This window comes from Poecilia formosa, unplaced genomic scaffold, assembly GCF_000485575.1.
Source record: "Poecilia formosa unplaced genomic scaffold, Poecilia_formosa-5.1.2 Scaffold445, whole genome shotgun sequence".
Classification (NCBI taxonomy): domain Eukaryota; kingdom Metazoa; phylum Chordata; class Actinopteri; order Cyprinodontiformes; family Poeciliidae; genus Poecilia; species Poecilia formosa.
The window spans coordinates 42,626-59,977 of record NW_006800384.1 but is presented as its reverse complement, the minus strand read 5'-3'; the positions used below and the strand labels follow the sequence as shown (position 1 = coordinate 59,977).

Genomic DNA, 17,352 nt, shown 5'->3' with positions numbered 1-17,352 from the left:
CACGCTGTATGTTGATGCGAGACATGCGGCGGACTGAAGAATTCCCGCTCAGCAGCTGAATGTGAAGCAGGACTCGGCCGTCCCGGTGAGCAGCCCTCGGTATTCTGCACGCCGGTGCACAAACAGCGGACGCAAGGCTGAAATTCTGCAGATAGTTTGAGTTATTATTCACGCGGTACTGACAGGTGGCAGCCTGCTTTATTAGGCAGCTAATTACCACCCAGTCATATTAGTGAAGAACACTTTTTTCCCCTTCTCTTTGTCCTCTCTCCATCATGTTTGTAATTTAGTCGTTCTTTTAGAAGCTTAATCGTCTGCCGTGGCACATTGCTATCGGAAAATTTCATTCTTCTCTACCACATTTGAATTAATTGAAGAAAAATGTGATTAATGGATTTGGCATTTGAATTTGACTCTGATGATTACATCTGCTGATGGATGATGTTTGCCATAGGAGCCCATGCTGTTCCCTCTGTTTTTATGATATAGCTTTTGTCCTGACTGTATTATTGAATTTAAGACCAGAGGGGATGAATGACAGACGGGTCAAAAAGATGTTTCTTCATCCTGCGGATGACAGGGTACAGCTGTCATCTTCTGTGTCTGGAGAGAAAAAGTGTGAAAAAGGGAAGATGGAGCTGCACTGTGTTCTGATGGGTTTTTATCTCACCAGGCATGTCTTAATTATTTTTTCCATTGTCTTCCTGGTAGATGTCGTATCATAAAAACACCCAGCCTTTGATTCCTACTTCTCTCTTTTTTTTTTAGGTTATTGATGTTTCAATATATGGAAACAAATTAGAAATTGTTGTTTGTGATTAGGAAAAAACTGTTCATGTATTCTACAGATATTTTTTTCTTACTTCCAAATATGTCAAATATTAAGATGAATTTAACATTATTTTAAAGGAAACAAGACAATTTAGTTACAGAAATAGAGTTAATTGGTTTACCAGAGTCTGAAATGGTGACCATGACGTTTTCTAGTTAAAATAAATAAACTTGTGTTAAATGAAAAAATAGTTTACATAAACTGAACAAAGTCTAACAATAGAAAGTGATGAAGTATCTATAAACAGCACAGAACAAAGTCTTCCACTGCTGATAAACCCTATTGTTCTCTTTGTGAAGTACATCTGTGGTTTCCCGGCTCAGACGTCTTGTGATGATCTGTTTTTGATGTCGCTGCAACAGCAGAATCCACATGTTGTATCTGCCCCAGTTAGTCAGCGATTCAGTCACTCAGCAGCGTTTTCATCTGAATTAATAAAAGATGCTTCAGATATTTTTCTGATGAGAACAGAGGCTTGTCACTCAAGGCACACACAACCTCTGTGTGTCCTTGCTATCGTCTGTACCAGCACCAATGCCTGCAGCAACAGATCAGCCGTTGGTTGTTGTGCGTGTTGTTCAAGGTTTTGCAGTTAATCTTAAAAGATTCAGCTTTCGAAATGTTGGGATCAGAATATTATTGTTTTTCTTTTTTCACTTTTTTGTTTCAAGAAGACGCCGTTCCCCAGGAAAAAAAAGAAATATTTAAAAAAAAAAATCTTTTTATATGTTGTTCAGACTTGCTTAACGGATGAAGGACTAGTGGAGGTGAACTTAACAGCAAAGAAATGCAATAGCTATTTATTTATTCATCCATTATTACATTATAGAATATCCATCTGTTTCTTGAGTATTTGCATAACTCTGCCATGTCCATAACTATTTAAAATGTTTTACTGAGATTTCATTCTAAACTTGTTATAAATTTAAAGTAGCTTAATAATTTCTATTTGCACAATTGATCATTTTTCTCTTTTCTTTCTCTTTCTACCAAAAACTGAATGAATAAATTCTAATGTCTGGTGTTTTGGTCTCAACTCGCCCCGTTTTGGAAGGACAATTTAGTTTACAGAGACTTCATAATTAATTTATTTGCTGTTCCTGTTGTTTTGTTTGTTTATTTTGGATATTTAAAATGTCTTCCAGTTCCAGTGTTAAATGTTCATTTGACGTTTATTGATCTTTGAGAGTAATAACTCTAGGATCAAAATTGATCATGACAGGCCTAGTCATTTCAAACTTCTCACACAATGTGCTGCAACTTTATTTTTAAACATTCTCTGTAAACTCAGACTTGTTCTATTATCAGAGCTCGATTGGAGACGTACGACTCAAAGAAACATTTTAGGAGTCGACACCAGACCCCAAAGCTTTAATGACATATCAGATATTTCTGCTTTGGTAAACAAATAGAGGTGAGTAGATTCACCAAAAATTATGAAGATGTTTTATGTTAGATATTTTTATTGTTTTTAAATTGTACTTTTCAAATTTTTAAAATATCATCGCACCATAAAACAGGACAAGAAAATGGAGTCTCTGTCATAAAACATCGAAAAGGATCAATATTTTGAGTATGTGTGATATAAAGAATAGGTGAGTCTAAGAAAGTAAAGCATTTCTGACTGGTGCTTTATGATTTTGTATTAAAGATGAATATCAAAGCCTTGACATAAAAAGTGATGAAGTCTTGGTGGCACTAAGATTCTCTGAGCTCTAAAAGGATTAAAAAAAAACAAAAAACTTATCTTCCTTTGTCTTTGCTTCAGTTCTTTTAAACTCGTTGATTCTTCTTACCGCACATATGATCAATTTCCTTATAGCCCTCTTGAAAGGCATGCTCTCTTGTTTTTCTCATTTTGAAGAGACTGAATTTATGCAGCAGGAAAATGGGGAAGTTCTGGATGACTAATCAACACCATGAGAATTTCAAAAGTACAGTCTAAATTAAAAAGTTAAAGTAGTTTGCAGGAATTTCATGGGGTGGAAATAATTGGTACAGCAGTGATTTGAAGAAACTGCACATTATTTTTTGTCACAGAATAAATATGCACCAATGGAAGATTTGACTTTCTCAGAACATGGTACTGAAATAAAAACTATCGCAGTTTGGCTGCAGACAGCTGGCACTGAATCCCCTCACAGGTAATTTGGCAGAATTCATGCCTTGCATTAGCTCAGTTAACAGTGCAAGACAGTGAAAATCATGATGCATATTAATGACACCTAACATTTCTAAAACCCTTGGCTTCAATGCCGGCCCATACCTTCTGTCTTTTATTTATTATTTGAGAAGATAATATTCAGAACTGTTGATTACATGGACTACTTTTCATCAACGTTACCATTTCATCTTTTGAAAGGCTGAAGGCCATTAGTTTGGATGGAAACTGAATTTTAATGAGGGAAAATTAACATAAAGAATGGCAAGGAGGACATTTTGTTAGAATATAAATTATTGAACAAAGTACGTATCGAGCGTTGTTAGTTCTTAACTTCAGTGGGCTGTAAAATTGCTGATGAAAATTGGCTAATAATAGCAAATCAAGTTTCAGATTCCAACTATCAAAGCGCTGCAAATTATGCATTATTTAAAGATGAATTTGGACCATAATACAGAAGTGGATGCCTGATACTTCTACTTTGAGTGAGGTCTTTGATTTAACATTTAAAATGCTACAATCTTCTGCTTTTCATGATGTATAAATAATTTTTTTGCTCCTCCTGGAGATTTACTATCCTCAGGTTTCAGATGCAGCCCTGCTCCAACACACCTGAATAAAATGAATGACTCATTATCAGGCCTTTGCCAAAATTTATGTCATGATGTCTGTTTGTCTGAATCAATCTAAATCAAAACATCATGCTACTGATCAAAAAGTTATATGTATGATTTTATTGATCAGGTGCTCCATTCTTAATTCTATTTTCGTCTCTGCAGGAAATAAACATCAGCCATTATCTTTTAAAAAACAGTTCTCACCATCTCATCCTGCTTATCTCCGTGTTTACTTGTGATTAAAATGTCACTTTTATTTTATTTTTATCACCACATGTGCTATTGGGAAAAAATTGGAAAGCATCAGACCTCCCTTAAATATTGCTGAATCCTCAATTCACACCAGCGTAGATTACCATGTGGAGACCACAGAAAGGAGCAGGCAGCACATTCATGCAGTCCATCTCATTTATATCTCCATTCAGGATTTAAAACGTGTGTGTGTGTGTGTGTGTGTGGGAGGCTGGTTATGCACTTATCTCAAGCTTGTGCATACAAACAGGTCGTGCAGTAATCAGTAAAATTCCAGATTTAATATCCAACTTTAAGAGCTCTGCTTGTGCTGACGAGCAACTTTGTTAGTTAAATCTCTGAAAAGCAAAGGTCATGCTTTTTTTAAATGTAGCTCTCTCTTTGGAGGCTGAGTCTGAAAAGTTGCCAGTTTGTAATTTAGTAATCTGGTGCAGCTCAGCTGCTCTTGCCTTTTTTTTTTCTGCCTTTGATTGTGTTTGCATTACTGTGCTGCATGCGCATAAATAAACATGTAATAATTTCAGCGCTGTGTTTGTTATTTATGGGGAAATATGCCTATGTGTTGCAGCTACTGTAGCTGCTGCAGCACTTCTTTTAATATTGGAAAGTATTTTTGTCGTAATGGCAGACTGACAGTTACAGCAACTTTGCCAAGGCCAGGTTACAAATCAGTGGCTGCAAGCTGACAGCAGAGATGAACCCAAGCTTAAAATACAGCTAGTGTACAATTAATCTGTCACCAACTTTATGCTTCTGCTTACCGAAGGAGCAAAACGGCTGGCTGTATAAGTACAGGGATGATTGTTTATGGGAGCAGGAGGAAGGTTGTGTTGTAGTCTTCCTGACCAGATGGAGTATTTTTTTTAGCTTTTTCCAAACGGAAGCACTGCATTCGAGCTACTCTGGGGTTTGACTTACGCCGTTATCCAGAGTTTGACCCCCTGTATTGGTGTAAGTAAAAGGTAAACAAGTAGAGCTCAGTATGTGAAAAGTTTCTCTCTGTCGAGGCTCACAGCATATTTTCTGTTTTGAGGGATTTGAGGAGTCTTGTGTGTCAGCATGCTGCCCATCCCCTGCTGGTGTTTGAATATCTGCTTAGTTGAACTTTCCTGTTGACTCAGTTATAACTTCCCCAGGACACATTTTATCTCAGCCTTGTCTAAAGAAGAGTTTAGATAAGGCTGAAAAGAATCAACTTGAGCTATTATCACACTTCAGCTGTTTAGTCCACAAGCTAGTTCATTTCATCCCTTGGCGCGGTTCGTTTGTATGGATGTGAACACGACGTTGGCAAAAGGGAGCTGACCGAATCCTGCCGAGGCAGCTCCTCCAAACGGTTTCCCAAACCAACTCTGGAGCGCTTCGTTTATGGTGTGAACGTGATCTGACTGGATCCAAACCAGCTACCAGGTCAACACTGCAATCTGGATCCAAACGCCTTCCTGTAGGCAGGTGTGTGTTGCATTGTGGGATGTGGTAAAGTAAGCTAACAACATTGGTGCATCTTTTTTCATTTAAAAATTTGAAGCTCTCTAAATCATCCAGTATACTTCTCAAACTGTTTATATTTCTAACCATTTCTTGGAGTGTTGTTGCTTTTATTGACCTGCTGTAAAATTAATTGCCCATTAGGACATGAATAAAGAGCTGAATCTGAATCTTAAAGAAGCATATTGGTGTCCAAATGTGGCTAAAATGCTGAGTCACTGCTTGAGCTAAATTTTGAGTCAAAAGGACAGAGTAAAGTCTAATTTTTGCTAAGGTTGTACTGATAAATCAGCCCCAATTTCCTTAATTTTAAGTGAATCGACCACCACTTTCATGTCAAAACAATTTGATCTCCTCTGCAAAAGCACAGTTGTATGAAATCTGTAATAACTTAATACAGTCCAAGGTGAGTACAAAAAAATCCTGTCCAGGCAGAGGGATCCAAAATGAGGCAGAGGCTAGTCCAAGAAATCAAGATGGGAAAGAAAGTTGGAACAAAGGATTGAATGCTTGATAGAAAGGATGGAGACAAACTGGCAAGGAAAAGCTGCAGACAGAGGTAAAAATAAACAAAGAAAGAAAGACAGAGACACAGGTGGATAGCATAAGGGTTTGGCAGAGTCTGATTATTGGAGATAATCTCAGGAAGTCTGAAATGAAACTGAAAATTAGAGCACAAAATAAAACCATACATTCAAAAAGAACAAAACCAACTTTAAGACCCTTAGAGCTGGACATAACAGAAACAAGACTCGATGCTCAGATCTGTTGCACAAATTTAGTTTACTGTCAGAGTTACCAACGTAGAAACTTTACCTTTATTTGAAAAGCATTAGATTGAAAAATGTGACTTTCTTGACAAACATTTATAGGATCTGTAATCTCAGGGGATGGAACGGCTTATCTTAAACCTAAACTGATTAAAGCTCTAAAGATTTGTATTTTTGACCTTTAAGATCTGAAAATACCATTTTTGTTTGTTAAGGTTGACGTCAGTAACGTTAAGTGGACTCTCTTGCTTTGTGAAACTGCACAATCACGGCACAGGCTGTCTTTGCCAAATGTTTAAAAAAACTGACCTTATTCAATGTCATTTAGGTTTTATAGGTTTAATAATGTTCCCTTGAAGAAGTAAATGTATTGCTGATGTTGATTTAAAATGTTATGGCATTTATGTGGGATATGTACAGCTTTGCACAGGCAGCAGTTTTTTCATGTTCTTTACAAAATAGCTCAGTCAGATTAGATGATGCACGACTGATTACAGCAAATTTTAACGTTCTCATAACTTCTTAGTTGGTTTTACATCTGCTTATTCTACCACAGTTTGATCAAATGATACGTTGTAGCTCTGGCTGTGTTTAACGGTTGTGGTGCTAGAAGTTGAACCTTCTGAGTCTGAAGTCTTTTGAAACAGCTTTTTTTTGTCTAGTATTTCACTCCATTTGTCTGCCAATCCACACTGACCAGCCTTTGTGTGTTTGCAGAAGAAAAATAATCCCACAGCACAATGTAACCACCACCGTGTTTCCCTGTGGGCATAATGAGTTCAGAGTGATCTAGAGATTTAATTAAAGCTATCCAAAAAGTTTCAGTTTGGTCTGATTTCACCAGGAGACCTTCCCCTTCATGGCTTGTGGCAAACTGCAGAGCTTTTACTTTTAGACTTGTACAATTCAGAACTAGCAGCTACCCTGTCAACGCATTAGCTAACTCCTAATGACCAGGTCTTAGCAGGTCTTTGTAGGTTTACAGTTGTCATTATTGGTGGTGATTAAAATTTGGAATATTTTTTAAAGACCCAAACTTTGCTGAAAAAATGAACTGTCTGCTTTCGGTAGGCCTGTTGCTATATACAATAAATCAATCGCATAAAATAAAACAAGCTCAATAAGTTCCATTTGTATGATTTATTGTTTTTCTCTTTTCTCTCTCTCTTTCCATCAAAACTGGTACATTTGTCTCAGCTAGCCTTTTTTAATGATACTTTTGTTTACAGACACTTTATGATCCATTTTATTTGTTGTTTATGTCGTTTTATTTATTTTAAATATTTAAAATGTTTCAGTGCTAAATGTTTATCGGAATTTAAGGATGTTGTTTGAGGATGTGTTCATATTTTGCCATCGTCTTTCTCTTTCTCACTGTTTCGGTGATTTTCTTTTTCTCTTTCTCACTGTTTAAATCTCTTTCTCTTTCTCACATGCAGTTTTTATTTTAATTATGTAAAGCACTTTGAAATGCCGTGCTGCTGAAATGTGCTATACAAATAAATTTTGATTGATTGATTGATTACTATTACATTGTTAGAAAATGGTCGCAAAGCAGCATTCTTAACATTTATCGCAAAAACTTCTGGGACAATTTATCATCCCGTCAAATGTGTTATAATGACAGGCCTATTTTCAGGATGCAGTTTGTTCACTGATGTACTCAAACAAACAGCATAAAGTAAAGATGGATAAATACAAATGCATGCTTTTTTTAAATCAAGATTTTTAAAGCCATTTAAAACTTTCCTTCCATGTCAGAGTTATATGTGCTACGTTGTTTATTTATTGTGTGACAAAATGTAAAACAGTTCACGTGGAATGAATGCATATTCTCTCCTGCCTCTCTGCAAACACTCTGTGTTAAGAGTATAGCTTTTCTTCACCTCCCTGTTTGTCAGCATGGTGCTTTTTTTATGACCACACTACAACAATCTTTATTTCATGTTTAAAGGCGCTTGTTTTGCTAGATAACGTCACTATAATTAAGGGTCAGAACCCCCTATTTGAAAAAGGTCGCCTTTTTTCTCTACCATTTGCTGCTGATCTAAATGGATCTTATAGCCACTTATGTCTAGACATCTTCAGCACTCTTCAGAAAACAATATCTTGGGTTAAACTTTTTATGATTTTTATATTTTTGTATGTTTTCAAACCCAGGTTGTAATTTCTTTTGTTCTTTTACCTTTGTTGTCTTATTGTTTCAGCCATATTTAAAATGTATTTGCAGAGGTATTTAAAGCTGCCATTGTTGATTTGATTATTCCACTTGCTCATTCTAATACAGCTGCGTCATGTGGTGGTGGAACAGAATTTGATTGCATAAAGACATGCCAAGTATGCTTCAGACGCAACACAGACTGATGACTTTGATATGTTTACCGATGGTAGAGTTGTCATCGTTCGTCTTTTTTAAAATCAGACTTAATTAATACTGACCCAGTTTCCTATTTTCTGTCACTCTTAGAAAGGCATCAAAATGACAGTACTGTTGTTCAAACAATAACATTGAAAAAAGAGAAACTATTTTGCTTAAATAGTATTTTGTAAACCCTTAGTACAGACAGAATGACACTGCGACAGGGACTATTTGAGTCATTCTTTCTGATTATTTCTTGGATAATCGTTTTGCATGTGACAAAATGTAATGTTTGCTGCTTTTTTCACAACTCGTGACTCTATGATGCTTTTATGATGTAAAGCACTTTGGCCTGCTTTGTTGCTGAAATGCGATATATGAATCAACTTGACTCTGAATAGATAGGAGACATAAATTAATCTTATTATCAACATTCAGCCTTGCAGTGACCCAAAAACCTTCTCTTTCTTGTTCAAGATGCACCACACAGTCACAGCCAGACTAATCGGTTTGTTGAGCAGACTATAAAAGCTGTTTTGTACTTAGAAAATCAGAACCTTCTTTTTTTTATTTGGCTATTTTCTGAAAATCCCACCAATGTTATATCTGAGTCTCACAGTGTCCTTTCCTTCAGAAGTACGGAGATGGCCTTTTTCTAGTTTAAAGCCTGGTTCAGCCGGGCAGTAGAGCTGCACTTGATGTGCTGAGGAAATAAAAAGGTTTCACTTAACAACTGCTGTGCATGACTTCATCCTGCAGATTATGCTCAATCGAGTGAAGCCTGAAAGCAGGGATTGCTGTGTCAAAGCAGAGGCAAGGTGCTGGTGTTACCACTAAGGTGTCAGCATGGCACTGTGTAGAATCCGTGTCAACGTCACAAATACTGAAGTTACTTTGTAATCAGCTAAATGTCATGAAATTATACAGCACTGTTTAAACACCATGAGTCATCCCCCATTTTATATTAGCCTGAGTCTCCTGTGTGCTTTTGGAATGATCTTAATAAACATTTCTTCAGGCTTTCTTCTCCATGCTTTTCTTTCAAATTTCCCTGTTTTTCAATCATCTTCTTTGTGTCAAGTGTTTATTAGATTTGCTCTTGTAGTCTGGATCAAGACTTAGACTAAAATTTTGAGAGGCAAATCAAATCAAAAGGATGACAAACCTCCAGAAAGCCCAAATAGGTTTCAAGAAAATGTTTAAAAATTGTAAACAAGTATGAAGACCATTTTAGAGTAATTCCATGAAGTCTGGTCTGTTGGAGGAAAATGAGGTAGATAAGAGTTGATTAAAACTTTGGTACACAGCTTAGCATTGCTATTTTATGTATTTAAATGAATTATTAGCAGCAGTGGCGCACTTCCACTAATGTGCTAATAGTGGAGCAAATTTTATTTAGCACTTTATCATTTTTGGTATCTTTGATAACTCTTTGCACACTTGGCTTGTCCTTAATATTTTTTTCTAAATAAATTCTAAACAGCGTTTTCATACCTGTCGAAGTTTTCGTTATTAACTTTATTCGACATTTATATTCATGCAACTATTTTGAAGTAGTTAAAGACCGTCTACGCAGCAGTTTCATTTCCTGTTTAACTTTATGTCAAACAGGTAACATATTGGACCATAATAAAACACGTAGCATAGAGAACAAGATAAACCAAACATATAAGAGAAATGTAGAACATGTAAATTATGACATAATTAAATTGGGGCCTCAGGGAGGTAGTCTTTCAAGGGTAGATATAATTTGAATTTAAGTTGGTGCTTTAGCTTATGCTAAATACTGTGTTGCTATATTAGTATGAGTGGTAATGCCACCTAAGAAGTTCAGCTAACTTTTTAGTTAGCTGTTCACACAACTGATTATTACTTGCTCCAAGTTGGGCAAAATAATGGGTAGATATTCCAGTATGTGTGCACTATATCCAGAAGACATTCTGCTCTGAATGTACTGAAGGTATATATTAAAAAATATTAAAATATCAGCCACCCAGAGAAAGCATACAGGAGTAGATCTTGGTGCAAGTGTGTGAGTAAACACTCAATGTTTACTGATATGCATGATTACAAGTATGTAGATATCCGGCGCTCTCAGCTGGGCAGCTGCAGGTCAGGGCTCTCTAACCTGATATGGATCTCAGATTTTCTAAAGGAGGCACATTTTTACCAGCAATGAAGAGAGGAGCAGTAAGCAGCTATTACTATGCGCTGCCACAGTCTGGACCAGCATTACAGATACTGCCTATATTTTGTGGATCTGCTTGCCCATTAGTGTCACAGTTTAAATGTGTGGTACTGGGGAAAAAATGCATATTTTTTAGCCGTTAAACAGGTTTTAATGAATCATCTGGGTAATGGTGCGGTAAGCCACGAGGCAGGGAGGAACAATGAGAGAAACATGGAAGCTTGCAGTGGCTTGTGTGTCCACTTTGTTATCACACTGCCCTTGCCTGTCACTGGGAATAGGTTTCATTTCCTGGTATTATTCCTGGTATTATTCCCTTCCTTTGTTCGCTTACATCAATATTACACAGACTAGTCATAAGGATGATATATGTGCATTATATTTCCTGGGCTGTTGTAAAGAAATCTAGTCCAGCAGAATTACAATCCCAGAAAAGTATTTTGCTTTGTCAACATGTGCAGTGTCCCTGGTAAAGACGGATAATAAGCTCTAAATGAGTCCATCTTTTGTCGCTGCACCATAATCTCACATTAAAAATTTGAGAAAATTGTTCATTAATTCTGGGGGGAATTGTTAGAAACAATTATGCTTCTTCCAAAATCACTGGTGCCAGACGTTTCTGCACCACTGCTGTTAGTACTTTGTAGACTCTCTTTTGCCAACAGGACATCATTTAGTTTTCTCCTATAACCTTTCACAGAGTTTGACCATTTTTCTTTCAGCAATCTCTCCAGACTGTCAGTTCAGTTCTCTCTTATGGTTTCTTGTCTTCAGCTCAGCCCAGAGCTTTTCTGTGGGATTTATGTCTGAAGGTTGATTTTGTGTCTGATAAAATATTTCTCTGTCGATTTGACCAGATTTTGGATCATAAGCTTTTGGGAGATCAAATAAAGAGGCATTTTGAGTTTAGCAGTTTATGATGCCATACAGAAACCGACTCACTGAGTTAGATTATCGATGATGGGCAGAAGTGGCTTCTCCACATCATTCTTCACAAAGAAAAAAAAAACACCTGAAAGTTTATGGCAGAAGAATGCGACCGCAGTCTTCTGGGAGATGAGAAAATTTCATATGTTTACAATTATAATGGCTGTCTGCTTGTCTCATTTTCAAATTGACAACACAATGACAACACTGTCTACAACTTTTTTTTAGTGTCATTGTTGGAAAGTTGCCCCTGATGGAGAGAAACTCACTGAACTCGAGTCTCTGTCATAATGAGACTCGTCCTTTTTGATGAGCTCCTGCTCCTTCGGTCCCTGGTCTGAAGACCAAATGTTAAAGGAACAATTTCATCCTGACTGCTATTTTGTTCTTTAACAAATCTTAACTGAAGTGTGGCTTTATGTTCTCACTTGTTTGAGATGACAGAGTCTCTTACATCCATGTTCAGCCTTGATGTCTGAAGCATTTTATGTCTTTTAGGCAAATGTTGTTTTTTGAGTATGTATAATTTTATTTTATCTAAATAGTTATTTAGATGGATGCAGGTCTCTGTTGTCTGTTAGACAAATCTAAGTGTAGAAAACACTTTCTTGGCATATTGACTGAACCTCATTCAGCCGAGTGCAGACCAATGGCTGAAACAAATGTACGTATGTGTCGCATCATATCTTTACCCCGGGGAAGCAGAAAGTCCTGAATCAGTAGTTAGATGTTCCAGGAAACTCCATCTTTAGGAACCATAATCGCTGAAATTTGCAAATACTTGAGACTCTCTCTAAAACATTTACAGCTACCTATTTTAATAGGTCAAGCACAAAATATTCATATTCCCACAGCAGAAATACCTTGGCACACAGCAAACCCTGCAAATCCTGAACTGCAAATAAGCAGGGATCCACTGTGTATATTTAATTTAAAGGGATTTTACCCTTATATATTAATCTGGTTTGTTTTGCACTTAAATTCAAAGCTGTGTTCTATGTTTTTCTTCTGCTGCAGTAAAAGTCATTCGTTTTAAGGCGATACCTGTGATACCACAGCATCTAAGCATTTGCTCACCAGTTAGTCAAAAAAGGTTTTATCAAACACTCTTGTGGCGTGTAAGTCCCAATATTTCTTGTGGGCTGTTAAGTTTTAGAAAAGCTGTAGATAATGTGAAGCACTGTGATGTGTGAGGAGGTGGAGGAGCAGTTTACAACGTATCTGGGAAACTTTGAGCCAAGGGTTTTAATTTAAAACAAGCCTTTCTTCCTCAGAATCTACAGTGTAAGTATCCTGGAGCGAGATGATGAATCCAGCGTCTTCTCAGTCGCCATGAGTAAAACATTGGTAAGCCTGTAAGTGCTGAGGAAGAACAGAGAAGAAAGAAAATCCGATGAATGAAGATGATGAAAAGGTTTTATCATTTGTATTGGGAGTGTCGTCATTGATGGAAGGATGTCATCATCTTCAGAGCACATATTTCTGCCCCGAGGAAGACTTCCTATTGAAATTTTACTCTCTAAATTTATCCTACATCTATCATATCTTTTGAAGTGATGAAATAAAAAAAAACATGCAATTGTTATGAAAATTTCCTGCAATATGGTCAAAATTAAAAAGAGTCTTTTTAATTTTCCACAAGAATATGGGAAGCTCTGATAAACATAGTGTGCATTTCACTTCTACTGATTTGAGTATTTAAGTAGCGACTTTTGCTTCTGTGAAGTAAATACTCTTGTGGCACTTTACACCGAGAAGGTTTTGTCAGTACATAATCACCTCTGTGGCTCTGTGCAATGCGGTGAGGAAAATTCAAATATTACCTCAATCATTGTCTCCTCTCAATTGTTCAGGCAGCTTTTCCAAAAGCTGCAGCACATTATTTAACATTTAGCACATCTGACATCTCCAGACTGAGTTAGCTATTACCTTGTCTGTCATTACTCATCAAATAACAGTTATTAATCTATAATGCCTTACAGGTGTTAACATAGTCTCACACAGCCCTCTGCAGAACGGCCACAGATTAATCATTTATCGGAGTCAAGTCTTGACTTGTCTTCCTTTGGCTTCTGTTTTCATAAAAGATTCAAGTTGCTCTAATTCCTAGAGATTGAATGGGTGTTTTTTCGGTCGTTACCTGAGCATTGTTTATGTTCTACCTGTGATTTTGCTGTAGAATAAAACAATATTAGAAAAACTAGAAAGAAACAAACAGTTTGTTCTGACAGATTCTAGTCAGAACAAAGTTGATCAAAGTGCTGGGCAAGTGAATTAGCAATAAAATTGCTTTCACATACATATTTTATTGATTATTTGATGGAAAGCAAAATAAAGCTGATACTTTGTCTTAAGAGACACAGATTGGTGGAGACAAAAGTTGGAAGTGTCAGAATGCATTAAGATGCAGCATTATTTATGTGCTTTTTTATTCTTCCAAACTTACCTGGTAAGGTAGGAACCAGGTAAGACGTTACAGTAAAAACAGTAAAAACAGGAACAGGAGTTTTTATGGTTGAGGTAAAAGTATTTAAGATTAAAGCAAGGCAAGATACACATATTCATATCAACTATGACCCAACATGTTTATGTTTACTGATATCCCCATTAGCATCAGCAGCAAGCTGCGTCAGCTAAAAAAAAAAAAGACGTTAGTTACAAAAACATCATATTGCATTTCTATATTCATAAATACACAACTATACTATAGTATTATCAGTAGTTTCATGAAATAAGGTATAAAGTTTTGTCTTCTGTCCATTTTCTGATCTCAGTGAAATTACATGTATGTTCATATGGCTAGAATCAGAATTAAATTGCTCTAATTCATTGGTGTTTTATTTTTTGCTTTGCTTTAATTAACTACTAATTTTACAGAACTTAAACTCAAAAAATAAAAGACAATGTTATATCAGCAATATTCACATTTATTATGCTTATAGAAAAAGTTGGACATGTTTAAATATCTTAGTTTTTCTCCCAAGAGGCTCCTTTAGCTCAGCTTTGTCCAGGCAAGCAGAAATCTGGGCTCAGCCTGGAATACACATGAAGTGAAAGCAAGACCTGGCAGGAAGGCAGAACACAGCAGCAGCACAAACATTTGCTTTTAATTGTTAAGACTCAGACCTTGAATTTGCATAGTTAAGTTCATCCTGAGAATAAATGCAGTTCTCATTGGCTCCCCTGATAAAGATAAACATATGGAAAAACCTTAAAATAAACTGTTCTGGACATATTAGGACTTTCTGGGCCCAAAGATCCACTTTTCCTTGCACTTCTCCAACCTGCTTTACATTTATGAGTTGACAAGAAAAATTTGGGTTCCTGCCCAGTCTTTTTTGTCACAGTTCCAGTTGTTTATGTCTTTAAGTTCATGTTGGCTGCCAAGTAAAATAAACTTGGCAGCCATTTTATGAAGATCAACACATATCTGTCTTGAGTATCAGATTTTATTCCAGTGTTTTAAAGGTGGCTAAAAGAAATTTGTTCTCTGTTACTTCATATTTATACTCCATCGAGTTCAAGGTTCCTATGAACTGATCAGCTTAGAAAAGTAAATAAATGAAAATGTGTTTTTTTAAAAGACGTTTTAGAGGTACCAGTAATTCTGGCAACAGTGGATAAAAAGATTGCTTCCTAATAGGGGATTATTCTGGTATTAAGTAATGTAAATTTCGACAATAATAAATCTCCATAATATTGAGAGGAACTAGCCTTGCTTCACTCAGACAGCCAAATCCTATTGCTGCCATTCACATTAGTTGAACATTTTTTTAATGTCTCAATTTTGTCATTCCTTTCAACATGAATTTCTTAAAAAAAAACAAAAAAAACAAAAAAAACAAACATCATTGTGAAGTCAAAGGCCAAGGAAAAAAATAATGTCTTTTATGAATCCGTTAATCTGTGACAGACTGGTGACCTGTCCAGGGTGACCCCGCCTCTCGCCCGGAACGTTAGCTGGAGATAGACACCAGCACCGCTCCCGACTAACACGACTAAACATGGCTGGAAAATGTCCATGATTGGTCCCTAGATGCTCTTGGGCAACATGAGAAACGTATATTTTTAAATAACTGACTGCGCCTGATTGTTAAAAGGTCGCAATCGCATTCAATGTTCCAATCTGATTTTATTGAGAAACGCTGAGAAATACTCATGAAAAAATATAAACTTGTTTTAGGTGCTAGAAAATAATTTGTGTATTTAACCTTTTTGTGTTAGAGCGGTCCATATCTTCCACAAATACCGAGAGTCCAGAGTTTATTGCAAGAGTGAAAACATTGTAAACTTTGTTTTACTAACTGAAGAAACGGTAAAACGTATAATAACTCCAGACTGTGTGACTGTCGTCTTCAAAATAACACGTCAGTCAAGAGATTTCTATATCGCCACAGTAAATGCCATCTTACAAAACTTTACTCTTTACAAAAAAACCTTTTTCATTTCAATCACATACGTTTCAGTTTATTGTTTGATAATTATGCTAAATTATTCCAAATAGATTAAAAAATTTCTAAAGAAACAGATTGCATTGTAATTTTTTCTCTTCTGTAAGGCCTTTATGTCAGTTTGGCTAAGAGACTTATTGGTGACATTTTATGAGACATTTTGAGTTGCATAACAACCATTGTTGATACTTTCATCTATGGTTTCATTTTCAATTAGTGATTTTTCCTTTACCTGAAATTATTTGGAAATGTTCTAATTATTGGTGATAAACTAGCAATTAGATAATTAAAACAACTGGAATTTGGCAAAATTAAAAAATATATATATTTGAATCATCTTTAAACAAGAAGAATTTAAAACCAGTTTAAATATCTTCTGTTTGTCACTGAGTGGGGAGGAGATGTTAGACAACATGGTGCACATGGGTGCAGTTAATATGGCGGAGTTCACCACGCTTGGTGAGCGCCAGGTGGTGAAAATGTGATCCAGCTCGCTCCCCAGGACGACACGCACATCAATACCATTTCACTGGGGGGAAATATAAGTTCCCCACTCTCTGCAAAGACTCTGTAATAGGCAATTAAACAGCTCATCCGGTTGAGGAAAAACAAGGTTGTAGAAAATAAATGGTGCATTTAGAGTTTGACTAATTAACACTGGACTGAAAATTCATGTTGTCTTTGCTGTGTAATGAACTCAAGCAGGTGACAAGTGAGTCTGAAAACTGCAGCGTAAAAAAACTACATTTTACTGACACTTCTTTAACTGCAGCGTTGTTCATTATCCTCTGAATGCCAATCCAGTTCCTAGGAATGCCATCATCTACTATAATAGCAGCGCTCTCCGTGTGCCTAACAGTTTATTGTCTTCATTTAAACAGCAATTAGGTTTTCTTATAGGTCAGAGTGAGTGTTTTACTGTTCCTGTGTGCCTTTAGGTAACAAGGCTGTGAAAATCTGAACACATGATCATTGATCTGACACCTATAAACTTTCACATAACCCTTGGCATCCTGTGCACCACTAGCTGAAACTCGTAGTGCATCTTTGGGTGAAATGAATGAAATTTTTCTAGCCAGTAACATAAAAATTCTTTACAACATACAGAAATTATAAAGGCTGTAAAGGGAATTGAACTTTTAATAAAAAAAAAAATCTCTTAGAAGCAGTTGGGTTGATGGTTTATTGCTTCCTCCCAGTGTTGCCTGTTCTCCAGTTGCTTGAGCCAAGAACGTTGCAACATTAGCCACCCGGGACTAGATTTACTCCACATTCCTGTAATTAGAATCCAGCCACGCCTGCTGAGA

General features: G+C 36.4%; 1 protein-coding gene across 2 annotated transcripts in view; it reads left to right on the top strand.

Annotated features, from left to right (window-relative positions):
* The window catches only part of LOC103155734 (acid-sensing ion channel 1-like), an 84,575-nt gene that overhangs the window by 25,292 nt on the left and 41,931 nt on the right, over positions 1–17,352 (top strand). The window contains exon 3 of one of the 2 annotated variants that reach the window (XM_007577530.2): positions 12,869–13,193. The exons of the other annotated variant lie outside the window; for it this stretch is intronic. Coding sequence (XP_007577592.1) covers positions 12,869–12,901 — 33 coding nt within the window. The 3' untranslated portion in view covers positions 12,902–13,193. Of the gene's footprint in view, positions 1–12,868; positions 13,194–17,352 lie in introns of those variants that run through there. 2 annotated transcript variants of the gene reach the window in all.